Source organism: Dermochelys coriacea, chromosome 6, assembly GCF_009764565.3.
Source record: "Dermochelys coriacea isolate rDerCor1 chromosome 6, rDerCor1.pri.v4, whole genome shotgun sequence".
NCBI classification, from domain to species: domain Eukaryota; kingdom Metazoa; phylum Chordata; order Testudines; family Dermochelyidae; genus Dermochelys; species Dermochelys coriacea.
Genome location: NC_050073.1, coordinates 57,810,001 through 57,823,151, shown reverse-complemented (window position 1 = coordinate 57,823,151; position 13,151 = coordinate 57,810,001). Strand labels below are relative to the sequence as shown.

The window sequence follows — 13,151 nt, the reverse complement described above, 5'->3', positions numbered from 1 at the left end:
TTTTTGAATCTGACACCTAATTTTTTTCATCTAGCTCAGCATTTCTTAAAATACTTCAAGCTCAAAAGTGAAAATCATGGATATTTACCTTCCCATTATCTTTGTGTGTTGATTCTTTTCTCCTGTTAAATGCATATCTGCACTATTAAATGCACGTACATCTCCCACCATGCAGCGATCAACAGGTGGGCTGATGACTCCAAAGAAAGGGGATAAAAGCCCAGGCAGGAATTGCACTATGATGGCGTGTATATCATTTATCACACTATACATAGCTTAGACTCTAATGTCACTAAGAGAAATATCCGGGGGGAAAGAATTAAGAGGAAAATACCTATTAACACAGACTCTAACTGCTATTTTAGAAAGGTGAAAGCTGCTAATGTTTTCTTTTTGGATTGAATTTCATTGTCCTATTTTTTTTCTATTCCTGGGGTAAAGTCATATGAACCCTCCCTTGTTCTTCACTTTCCACACCACCAAAATATTATTCTACCTTGCTCTCCCACTTCCTAACTAAAATGGGAGTTATGGTTCAAAAGTACATCAGGGAGGCAGCAATACTTACTGGCTCTGAGGATGTTCTCCTTGCTGCTGCACCTGGACTGGACCTGCAGAGAGAGCATAGACTCTATGAGCTACAGTAGACAACAGGCACAGCAAGATGTGGCGATTTAATGGGCAAGCTCCTGGGATCTAGAGTCAGAGGCTCTACATATTTGACACCTTAACAATTTTATATAGAGTATATATAGGTTACATATATTCAAGCAGAAACTTATTGGTTGACAGTCTGAATCTGATATAAGCAATTAAAAAACACAAAAAAGCCAGCCTAAAGGACAGATTTTTAGGTTAAGAAATGAATATACAGCTTTCAAAGATACATATTAAACTTCAATTTTACATTAAATTCCAAGTTCATTGTATATAATTATGACCACAGTGATCCTGAACCTAAGTCCTTGTGTTTTACATTCAGACCAGAACAACAATATGCCTGTATTAACATAATCTGCTTGAAGACTTGATTATTGCTTCTGTCAGTGGAGCTGCTGAGGTTTCGAAGAGAGAAATTCTAACAAGTTAGAATGTGGTGATTGTGAAAACATTTAGCAATTCTGCTTCACAGCTGCACAAACATCTTCTGGCTGGAGACAGATGAATCTGTTCAGCTGTTTAAGTCTAGTTTAGAAAAGTACTATGCCTACTATGCTTTTTATAGTGTAGAGCTACTTTGGAAAGCGATTGTGTAAAAACAGCATCTTCTTACTCAATAGATCTACTCCTTGTGGGCCTGTTCCCCACTGTGTTACTCCAGTTTTATCCTGGTGTGACTCCAGTAAAGTCAATAGACTCACAGGTGTAATATTGAAGTAACAGAGGTGAATCATGTCTAGTAGAGTCATATCTGCTTACTATGGAGACTAACAGAAGTTTTGGTTTTTAACTATTGTTAGCTGTGCAAAGCCAACGCAATATAGGATATATCTTCACTGCAGAGTTAACTTGAGCGTAGATAACTTGAGTTAACTTTTCTCAGTCTTGCTTGAGTCAGAGAGTCACACTGCGAAATAACACTTGAGCTGCACAGAGTAATTGGATTAGTAGTTCATGAGTTGTCTTAACTCGAGCTATGGCCTATACCCGCAGGCCAGCCAGCTGTTAAAAGTTAAAAAGCACCATCAAACTTTAGTTCAAGGTTTTTGTGTGTGGATGGGACTCAAGTTAGAGGCAATACTAGTTATAATTAGTTATAACTCAAAATTAACTTTGAAGGGAAGACAAGCCCTATGAAAGCGTGAGAAGTGTGACCTGGATTCTTTTCCTTCATGTGCTGCTTCAACAGAATTGTTCACTAAGACTTCAAGTACAAGCCAATAAATTACACCCATGCAAACCTATTTACAGCAATAGGGTTGCATAGGTATCATTGAGGGCATCATAATCCTTGTAAAACCTTTTTTAGCGTTGAAGAAGGAAGGGTAGGAAGGAAAGAGACCAGCTTAACTTTCAGATCTAAAGTTGAGTTTGTGGAGGTGGGAACTAGAAAAATATCTGCCTGCAAACTGAGCACACATGATCTGGAAATTATTGATGAGTGATAAATGTGAAACCCCAAAGTGCCATTTTTCTGTCTCTTTTCAGACTACAGCCATCTTTTAAGTCTGAAACTAATCTTTCCTTGTTTTCTAAACCTCTTTCTTTCATTCCACAGCAGCTTGCCCCAAACGCATATTCACACAACAAGTTGGATTCTACAGCATAACACAGTCTACTCATTGTAATGAAAAAAACTTATGATGGTAATGTTGCAACTTAGAGTGGATTATGGTTGTTCTTCCCTGAAAAAAATTGTTATGTTTAAAAATTAAAACCACCCTCCTTCCCGTCAAAAATACTACACAGGTAAACTCCAAAATGTTAGTGATGCCCTGATTTGGCCCAGAGTTGTTTTTCCATTTTTCAGGTACATGATAAAATAAAATCTCATTGGAAGAGGAAAATGTTTCTCTTTGAAGAGCAATTCTGGACCAAAAAGGAATGTATAATGGTATATATGAGAGTTAGAGAGGGAGGGCTGGATGGGTGAGTGGGTCACAGTTGGGGAAAATGCAAAATGTACTATGCAAAAGGAGAGATGGGCCTATCTGCATAGGATATTATTTAAAATTGAAGAGGCTATGTTATTTCTCATTGAAAACCATATGGAAAGAGAGAACAAAGAATGGGCCTGTTGCAAAATAATCAAGGAATTCAGCAAACTTTGGAATGAAACCTAGTGAAACAACAACACAGTCCTAAAGAAAAAAACAAACAAAAAACCCACACAAACACTATAGAAACAATATAATAAAACAAACTAAGTAAAAATATGACTCAAAGGACACAGATAAAAGCTACCAGAGAGAGGAAAAATGTTAGTGGACAAAAACAGTGCTAAAGAAGTAAAAGGGAAGTCAAGAGAGAGTCTTCAACAAAGTGTGGGAACAGAAGGAGCCGAAACCCATAGCGCAAAGCAATATTTGCGAGAATGGAAAGCAACGCCTTTGAGCAATAATAGTTACTCTCGAGTCGTAGCCTCTATTCCTCCTGAGTTCATCTTTAAGCCCTTTCAATCTATAATGGAGCTAGTGTATGAACAAAAACAAGACATTTGTAATGAAAAGAGCAGCTGAGACTTGCAGATCTAATATAAAAAATGTGCTGACAGAATACCACTCTTACAATGTCCAGATGACAATGGCAACAAAAGACAGCTGGCTTCAAACATAGCTCTTGGAGGTATTTTTTTTATTCTATGAGCACAGAGGACTTCAATGACAAAGCTAAACTGTGCTTTGCAGTGTCTCATGGTGACCTAATGTTTATCCTTTATCACTCACCTGATTAGCAAAATATGCACTGTGGAAAATAATTCGTTTTCCACAAATTTTAAAAGCAGATGTAGAAGAGGAATCCATAACTGTGAAAAAAGCACTCAACTAGACTTGATCATTTCCAATCCTAGGCTCACAGCTGCAGAATACAAACTGTGCTTCAACACAGCTGAAGGATTAATCAGTTAGCCAATACTTCAATTTACTGTATATTGCACATTCATAGGCTGTTTTATTTTTTGAATATTGTTCCATTAAAAATTACTTTAAATGTCAAAAAATAGTGTTTGATAGCCCAAACCTACTTTCACGCTTTGTGTAAATTGTCTTTTTCATATTTTATCATTTGTATATGTTTTGTATCTGTGATATTTTTTAAATCTGTACGTAAATCAGGGTTAAATGATTTTTAAAATCATATAACCCTGAAGTAAATACTCTAGTGTACCATCATACACCGTATCATGACTTGCTGGGACAGATGGTTTTGGAACAACTGTAATTCTTCCCTCACTCACAGGCTGCTCCAGAGATAGTAACCTGTGCCTGTCTCCCATATCACAGGAAATCTGATTTTTCTTCTGTCTGCATTCCCCTAGCTGCCAATATATTTTGGCAGAGAAGCTCTGAATAAATTGGGATCTCATCCAATATCATTTCCCAGGGTGGCTCAGGAGGAAACAATAAGAAAGCAGAGCATCCACATTCCACTGTCCTGACCTTTACGTCCATAGGATTTTATTATATTTAAATTATAATTGTATTGCCTTATAATGCAGAGTAAGCCTTGTTCCCATGGGCATAAGCACCAAACACTATGTGAAACAAAGCATTTTAAATTAAAATAAACAAACAGAGGAAATGGTAAAAACAAGAAACCTGCTGACAATCTCTATCTATCAATCATGACTGGTCTGAGACATGAAATCACTTGTTGCAAATCATAGCATCTATAAGGGTATCTTTACAAGTAAAATAGAAAATGACATGACGAAAAGCTCATGCTACAGGTGAAGTAAAAGTAAAATAAATAAAAGAGGAAAGAGAAGCCTTTACTACATGACCACAATCTTTAGGAATGGTTAGAGAAATTACTTACCTTTTATACGTGATAACAAGATTTAGCACAGAGTATTAAATCAGCTCTTCATTATGGGAGGTTCAGTTAAAAGCCATAGATTATTGTAAAATGAATGGCTACACAAACATGAAGAGTTTCCAGCCAAATATGAAAAGCTAAGTCTTATGGGGAAATATTTCAACTGAGGTTTAATGCAACATGAAGAATTCGTAACAACATCAAAACACATGATTTTACCAGCAGCAGTAGAAAGAACCCATTTCTCAAGAACACACAGGAGCATAGGAGGCTAACCGATAATATAGTTACAGGGAAAGCATATTCCACTATTAAGACAGCATGCAGAATGTGGAACCACCAGCAGAAACCCAACAGGGAAGGGTATGGGTTAGCCAAGTTGCAATGAAGGAAGCAGGACATGTGAAGCACAACAGCAGTTATGAATTTGAGAACTGTCTTCCTTTAACTGCACTATAAATGTCAGACTCATTTAAGAAATAAGGAAAAGATTATTTTCAGTGTGTTCTACAAGTACTACAAGTCATGGCTATAGGTTAGTGTGAAACTCTTATCACCTTTCCCTGAGACTTCAACAGTTGTGTAGAAACCAGCTGTACTCTGTGTGCGATCTGGTGCAGTATACTGTTGCTGCCTTTTTCCATCTGTTTCATGCAATAGGCGGAGTGGATACATTGTGTATAATCCACTCTTGGAATACAAAACCTCCAATACATTCAAATCGCTTTTCAGTATCAGACTGTCAGCAGCACATGAGTGGCAAGAAGAACCTTAGCACCACTCAAGATTTAGTACATACTACTGCTTGGCTGTTCAAATTCTGCTAACTTTCAAATTTTTCTCCTCATACTTACCTACAATTAGTAATTATATGATCGCAGTTCCACACAATTTACTGTGTGGATATTTTGGATGATCCCTCCAATACTAAAGACCTGTCTACTTTGCATTGGTATTAAAGATATCATTATCCTATTTTTAGGAGCAGAGGTATACTCTGGTGTCCCTTCACAAAAAATTTCTCCTTGCCCCACAATGTATACATATTTCTAATTAAATAACATAAAATCACAGCTTTTATAACAAATATCCCAGCACTATGTTATAACTTTGTAAACCATAATGGTTTTGGACTATTATTGTAGGATATTATGCATAAGGTCACGGAACATAAAGTCAAATAAAGAAAGTATCAGAGTAATATACTAGGATTTGATGGTTTTAGAAAATATTTTGTTTTTTATTTTAAACCTATTCAAAAGAACAGAGAAAATTTTAATTGTTTTGGTTGAATTAAAATAAAATATAAAATAATTTTGTCTCAATAGGTTACCCATACACATGGCAAATATATATAAAAATGGTAACATTTTGCTAACATGGTAACATTACATAATGTGGATAAGAGATGCAAAGGCCTTGATATTTAGGAAAGCATCCCCATTCAGGACAGCACTTAATTGGAGCCAAAGTCAGTACAAAACTAAAGAAAATCCTTTATCTGTATAATGGAAATACATTTAAAAGAGACAAAAGAAAAGTGACTTCTAGGAAATATGGTTGGGGCAAATCTATTATTCTCTAACAAATCTTAAAAAGAGGAATATGCTCTTTCCCAAACACTGTACATTTCTAATAATAGATCAAATTACAATTATTGATTATAGATTTATTATCCTCAAAGGAGATTTAAATGACAAAAAAGTTACAATCAGCTTGGTATATCCCAAAAGCAAAAAGATTTTAAAAAGAAATTCTTTAGGCTTCTAGACTCCTTCCAAGAAGGAGAAATAATTTTAGGATATTATTTTAACATTGAATGCTAGATTGAAAAGAGCAGACACTAAACAAAAGAGAGATACCAATCTAGATCTTTATAAACATATGATGACAGTTTTATCTGTTCTCATTTTATTCTCATCCACATAAACTTTATATGATGATAGACTGAATTTTGATCACTAACATTGTCTTCCAACAAACTATAAACATAGAATTACATGGTCAGCTCTTGTTCCAACCAAACTAACATTTAATTTGAAGGGTGGGGGGGAAATCATTCTCCAAACAGATTGGCAGACTGAATTGTTTCCTGTTACAAGATCCAGACAGAGCAGTCATTTAAAAAAAAAGATACTACTCATATTTGGAACATAACAACAAAGATTACATTCTATGGGGGCTTTCTTTGCAAATAAAGCAATTATGAGCGGTCATTTTATTAATAGTCTCTCATTAAAAAAGTGAGACTACAAGATAGATTGCAACTGGTACACGAGATGCAAAACCAAAAATCATATCATTAAAAAAATAGTTCAAACAAAATCCTACAAAAATGCATCAACTTAAGTTGCAAGCTAAACACCTTGCTAAATGATAAAACAGAAAACGCTCTTCAGATATACAAAACAATTATTCTGTGAAAAGAGGGACAAAAGGGAATAAAGGGGATAAACTGTTAGACAGAAAGCTAAAAGAAAAGCAAACTACCAACATAATCTTCCACGCATGGTTAGGAATGAAGAGAAGCAAAAAAAATGGGAGATGTTTTTTCATATTATAAAAATATTTACAAAAGTTATTTTTGTATTAGAAAAATAAAAATTATGAGCTAGATTGTGCCTTGAGGTAAAGTCTGGAGTATGGGACAGCGAATAGATGTGCTGCCCCAAGAGGAGCACTGGGAAGGCATAGTTTTCAGAGATACTTGTTAGGGACAAGAGAGGGAGTACTGGGCAAGCAATCCTTGTGCTTCCCCTGTATGTTCTGTGCTCTCAGTCACAAACTGTAAGATCTGTATGGTTGCTTGGGGTTACTGGGAGGGGATTGGGCAGCCTTATTACTTCTTGTACTCCCATATAGCCACAAAGGATGACACATTTTAGTGCTAAATAATGTGAACCTCCTCATATTTCATTTAGACATAGTTCTGCTTGAATAATTCATCAGAGAGGAAAAAATTTAGTATTTATAAATGATATGAAAAATGGTAAAGTCCTAGATTGAGACGGGTTACCAATAAAAATATTATAAACATTTATAGGGAAATTGGTAAGTCCTCTTTCAACTACAACAGCTGTTGTTCCCAAACCTGGAAAGAACCTTACATCATATAATCCAATTTCTTTATTGAACTGAGATGTAAGATTCTCACCAACATATTGGTGAACAGACTACCTCTTAGAGATAATATTAAGTTATCAGAGACCAAATAGGTTTTTATAAACAATACAGATAATCTTATATGGGTACTAGGAACATTACGCTCATCAAGATTAAAAAAAATTCTCTATTATTCTTTTAGTTAACTGCTGAAAAGGCCTTTGATAGGGTTGAATGAAGTTACTTTTAAAAAAGGAATGCCTTGGGAATAAATTCCCAGTTTAAGAAATGGATAGTATAAATGGAAGCAGATCTAATATATTTTCTTTCCAGAGAGACACAGGAAAAAGTTGTACCATTGTTATTCACCATTAGCAATGGATCTATTTGCCTAATATATATGCAATAATACAAGGATAAAAGGTGTTGCTGAAGGACAAGAGGAAGTTAATCACCTTGTGCAGTAATGATGGTTCTTCAAGATCTGTGTCCCTATGGGTGCTCCACTCTAGGGGTATCTGCATCCCTGCCCTGCTGATCGGAGAACTTTAGTAGTAGTATCCATTCAGTCCATGCATTTGGTGCCCCGTCATCCTCTTCCACGAGGCTACCCAGCGCTGCACGGGTGAACCCTCCTCAATTCCTTTTCTACCGCAGAGTCACTGACAAGAATTCAGTGGTAGAGGGGATGAGGGTGGGTCACGGAGCACCCATAAAAACATACATCTCGAAGGCTGGGGATTCAGAGTCGAGTCTGTTATGGATGTTACTACTGGGGCACCGAATATGGTGTCTGAAGAAGAGTCCACCAAGATGGCATAGTGTTTTGCAAAGGTATATGCAGATGCCCAGGGAGCTGCTCTGCAGATTTCTGATATAGGGATACCCTTGGAGAAGGCGACAGACGAGGGGCCGATCTTATACAGTGTGTGCGTATTGAAGATGGGGGTGTTACACTGCAAATCTGGTAACAGAGTTTGATACAGTTCAAGACCCATTTGGAGAGCTTTGAGCAGCAATTGCTGTGCCTTTTGACCTATCAGCAAGGAAGAGGAAGAGTCTCAGAGATTTTCTAAAAACTCTTGTCCTGTCCAAATAGAAGGCCAAGGCTCTCCTCATGTCGAGCATATGGAGGATAGCTTCCTGATTATCCTGATGAAGTTTGGAAGGTGGAAGGTTCATGTGAAATGCAGAAGTCACCTTGGGAGTGAACTTCGGATGTGGTCTAAGTGTGACTTTGCCAGGGAAGAACACTGTACAGGGCCCTCAGAGCCACTATCTCTCCTATCCTTCTTGCTGAGGTGATGGCGATCAGGAATGCTGTCTTCATGGAGAGGTGAGTTAAAGGACAAGTGGCCACAGATTCAAATGGTGATGTCCTTTTCGTACTAGGTTAAGATCCCATTGTTAGAGCCATGCATGGATACAAAATTTATATCTGCAGATGTGGATATCTGTGGAGTTGCATGGCTCCAGCGACAACGAGTGAGATTAGCCGGGCCATGACCAGCGACCGGGAACCACAGTGGCAAAAGCACCCAGCTGTCCCTTCCACACAGCAATGTGCATCTCCTGTCTGGGAGAGTGTGAGCCGCTTGCACAAACTAGGGTGACCAAGGACAGTTACCTGTGAGCCTGGCGCCTGCTCCAGTAGGAAGGGCTGTGAGTGGTACAGCCATGCTGGAGGAGCTGCCCAGGCTAGACACTGGCTCCTGCGAGCAATGGCCCAAGATGCTGATGCTTTTGCCACTGCGGTTCCTGATCCGGTAGCTGGCCATGGCCCTGCTGATCTCGTTTGTTGTCGCTAGAGCCCTGCAATTCCGCCAATATCCACTTTATATCCAGGGATATCTGCATCCATGGATATAAATTTTGTATCCGTGCAGGGCTCTACTCATTGTGGGGTAGGAAGTCTGGGTTGAGGAAAGAGGAAACGTATATGTATTGGGTGGGAGAAAATGGAGTACCCTTCTACCTGCTGGTGGAAGTTGCAATTGCTGCCAAGTGGACTTTTAGCAAGTGTGACAGGGCAAAGCCAGATGGCTGTAGTAAAGTAATGGGAGACAGATATATTAGCCACAGGCTAAACAAATCCCTGTTACTAGAATAAGCAAATGGCAGCTGCTCCAGGTCAGTTAAGACACCTGGGGCCAATTAAGATCTTTCCAGAAGGCATGGAGAACAGCTAGGTTGATTGGGACACCTGAAGCCAATCAGGGGCTGGCTGAAACTACTTAACAGCCTCCCAGTTAGTGAGGTGGGCGCACATGTCACGAGCTGTAGGAGGAAGTTGCGCTGTTGGAGAGACTGAGCAGTACACACCATATCAGGCACAAGGAAGGAGGCCCTGAGGTAAGGGTGAAGTGGAACTTGACGAAGTGGGGGCTGCTGTGGGGAAGTAGCTCAGGGAATTGTACGCATCCTGTTTCTAAAAAGTCATCCACCGTAGCTGGTACTATTAGGGTCCCTGGGCTGCAGCCCGGAGTAGAGGGTGGGCCCGGGCTCCCTTCTTTGCCCCCCCGATGAATCACTGAGACTGGGAGACGACAGAGACTGTGCAAGGGAGGATAGCTTCTCCTTACCTCCCTCGCTGGCTTTTGATGAAAATGGCTCAGCAGGCTGTGACCTTTGCCTCTAGAAAGAGAAGTGCTATGTGGAGGGTCACAGTGAACCTCTGAGGCTAGCGAAATCCGCCAGGAAACATGGGACCCACAGAGATAACGACAGAGCTTTGTCACACAAGCTAATACAGAGTCCCGATTTCTTGAGAGTGAATAGACAGTCTAGGATTACAGGTAGAGTGGCTTCATCCGGGGTGATGCCTTTGGGCTGGCACCAGATCTGAAATCTAATCTACTTTGTAGGTAGGTACGACGGGCAGTCTGTAAACCAAACCGAACTGAATGATTGGGGGCATCTCATGCACAGTCTGGCATAAGCTATAACCTATGTGTCAGTAGTCATAAGCCGCAGAAGCTGGAAGCAGTGTCTGTCTGAAATTTGGGGGCTGGATTGCACTGTTTCTTGAAGCATGGAGAGGTTTAGTAATCTGTGATGTGGGAGGAGCACTCTCGCCCAGATGGAGCTGATGTCGGCTCCTGTGAATTCTGACCTCTATACCGGCATAGATAGATAGATAGATAGATAGATAGAGGAATAGATCCAATGTGGTATGGGTGATTTGTTCGGCTTCAATGAAGGAAGGTGTCCCGAAGAGAGAATTGTCCAGTAAAGATAAATCATGATGCCCTGGGAGTGTAAGTGGGCAGCCACTACTGAGAGGACCTTGGAGAATACTCTGGGGGCCGATGAGAGGCCAAAAGAGAGTACTCTGTACTGGTAGTGGTCTTGGTCTAAGGTAAACCTGAAGCATCACCTGTGACTTGGTATGATCGAGACGTGGAAATATGCATCTTGAAGGTCGAGGGCCGAGAACCAGTCTCCTTTTACTAATGCTGGAATAATTGTTATGAACGTGACCATCTTGAACTTCTGAGCCTTGACAAATTTGTTGATCACTCTGAGGTCTAGTATGGGTCTCCATCCTCCCTTTTTCTTTGGTATCAGGAAGTAGTGAGAATAGAAGCCTTTGCCTTTTAGATGTGTGAGCACCGGCTCTATGGCTCTTATGCTGTGGAAATGGTTTAACTCCTGATGTAGCAGGCTCTCGTGAGAAGAGTCAACGGATAATTATAGTGCATTTGTTGTATGGTGTTCATTAGATAAAGGAAGTCCAATATGCTCCCTTATCTCATACAGAAAGCTTGGGGTGGGGACTTGGGAGTTTTGCATCCTGTGTAACCAGTATGCTACCACACAGTCTTATTTTCACACTACCTTAGTCTCTGGCAAGTAGACTGATGAATCATTTGGTTTAAGGACTGTCTTACTTGTTGTCCTGTCTGACCACTATTAGGACATTTCCAAATCCTTTGCCTGTTCTAGTTCAATTGCTTTTTAACTTGGTGTCTGTCAGGAAAGCTGAAACTCCAATAGTGATGTAAATGAAGTCTTATCTTTTGACACAGAATGAATTGCTCTCTGACCTTAGCACACATTAACATGATTAACATTTTTAATAGTGCTCCAGTCATCTTACTTTCCTATTCCTTTGTTTTTAAATGAGGCTTTCCACTAGAATCAAGGAATATCAGGTTGGAAGGGACCTCAGGAGGTCATCTAGTCCAACCCCCTGCTCAAAGCAGGACTAATCCCCAACTAAATCATCACTACTTTCACAGTTCTCTGCCTTGTCCATAGTAATAGCCAAATCAATTGTAATACCACAACAACCCAATTCAGACAATATTGTTAGAAATGGAAACTATTTCCTCACCTGTTTTAAAGGGATGACAGTGAAGTATATGTTTTAAAAGGGTTTATCAAATTTAATATAAATTCCTTACAAGACTATATAAAAGAAACATTATTAAGGTTGCAAAGTCAAGCACTCCATTATTAAGGTTGCAAAGTTAGGCAATACCAGAATTCAAGTTATCTGTGCAATCCTATTTTTTCCCCATAATGTGTGTATGGATTATGGTAAATAAATTATATGATAACATACAATTTTTCCCACAGGAGACCTGCCAGAGATGGATGATGATAAATGAAGGGTTGGCCAAAAAACAAGAATTCTGTTTTGTGAAAAATTCTGAGATTTCAGAATTTTGTTTCATTTTGCATTGGAACAAATCTGAAATCTGATTTTTTTAAAATGAAAAATGAGAGACACTTATCCCATAATAGCCAATAACCCAATGGTTAGGCTACTCACCTGAGACAGCAGAGTCTCAGGTTCAAGTCCCTACACTGCCTTATTTAGAGTAGGGACTAGAACCTGGGTCTCCCTCATCCAAGGCCTAACCACTGGCTATTCTGGGACAGACCAGTTTCTCTGTCTCTTGTTTTGACCAGAAATTCCACTCTGGACATTCCCAATGAAATTTTCATAGAAAATTTCTGCAAAAAGTGTCAGGTTTAATGGACTGGCGAAATGCCTTCGTCAAAAAATTCACAACCAGCTCTAGTTAATTTAATGAGGCAGTTGTTCAATATTTCTTTTTATCTCCACGATTCAATGTTTCTCATGTTTTGCTTATCATACACCATCCAAACCCTGCTCAGAATAAGGAATTATTTTATTCTATCATGGGTTTTCCCATTGCATTTAGCATTGAAGCACTGAATACCTTAAAAATAGAAAGGTATTGATCTTAACACCATCCCTGCGAGCTAGGGAAGTATTCTCATTTTACAAAATGGGAAAGAGAGATGTATTTAAACCAAACTTTTCAAGAGTACCCATTAATTAACTTGAGACACCTAGGGCTGGATTTAATTTCAAGATATTGAGCACCCCCAGAGCTTCACTTGACTTCAGTTGTTTTTGTGAATGCTCAGCTCATGAAAATCAACCACTGTGTGTCTTAGGAAAGACACCCAGAAAACGTTGGTTAAGTGACTTGCTTGGCATCACATAGGAAATCTATCCCATAGCGGAGACAGGGATAGAACCCAGTACTCCTTGGAACCATTCCAATGTCTTAAACTACAATATCATCTTTTCT

The 13,151-nt window shown here is 39.1% G+C and overlaps 1 protein-coding gene across 23 annotated transcripts in view; it reads right to left on the bottom strand.

Moving 5' to 3' along the window:
- GPHN (gephyrin) overlaps window positions 1–13,151 on the bottom strand; it is a 544,780-nt gene that overhangs the window by 127,610 nt on the left and 404,019 nt on the right. For 22 of the 23 annotated variants that reach the window (XM_038404446.2, XM_038404449.2, XM_043517392.1 and 19 more), the window contains one exon: window positions 569–611. In XM_038404446.2, coding sequence (XP_038260374.1) covers window positions 569–611 — 43 coding nt within the window. Of the gene's footprint in view, window positions 1–568; window positions 612–3,068; window positions 3,132–13,151 lie in introns of all 23 variants that reach the window. The other variant, XM_043517393.1, reaches the window with a different exon arrangement.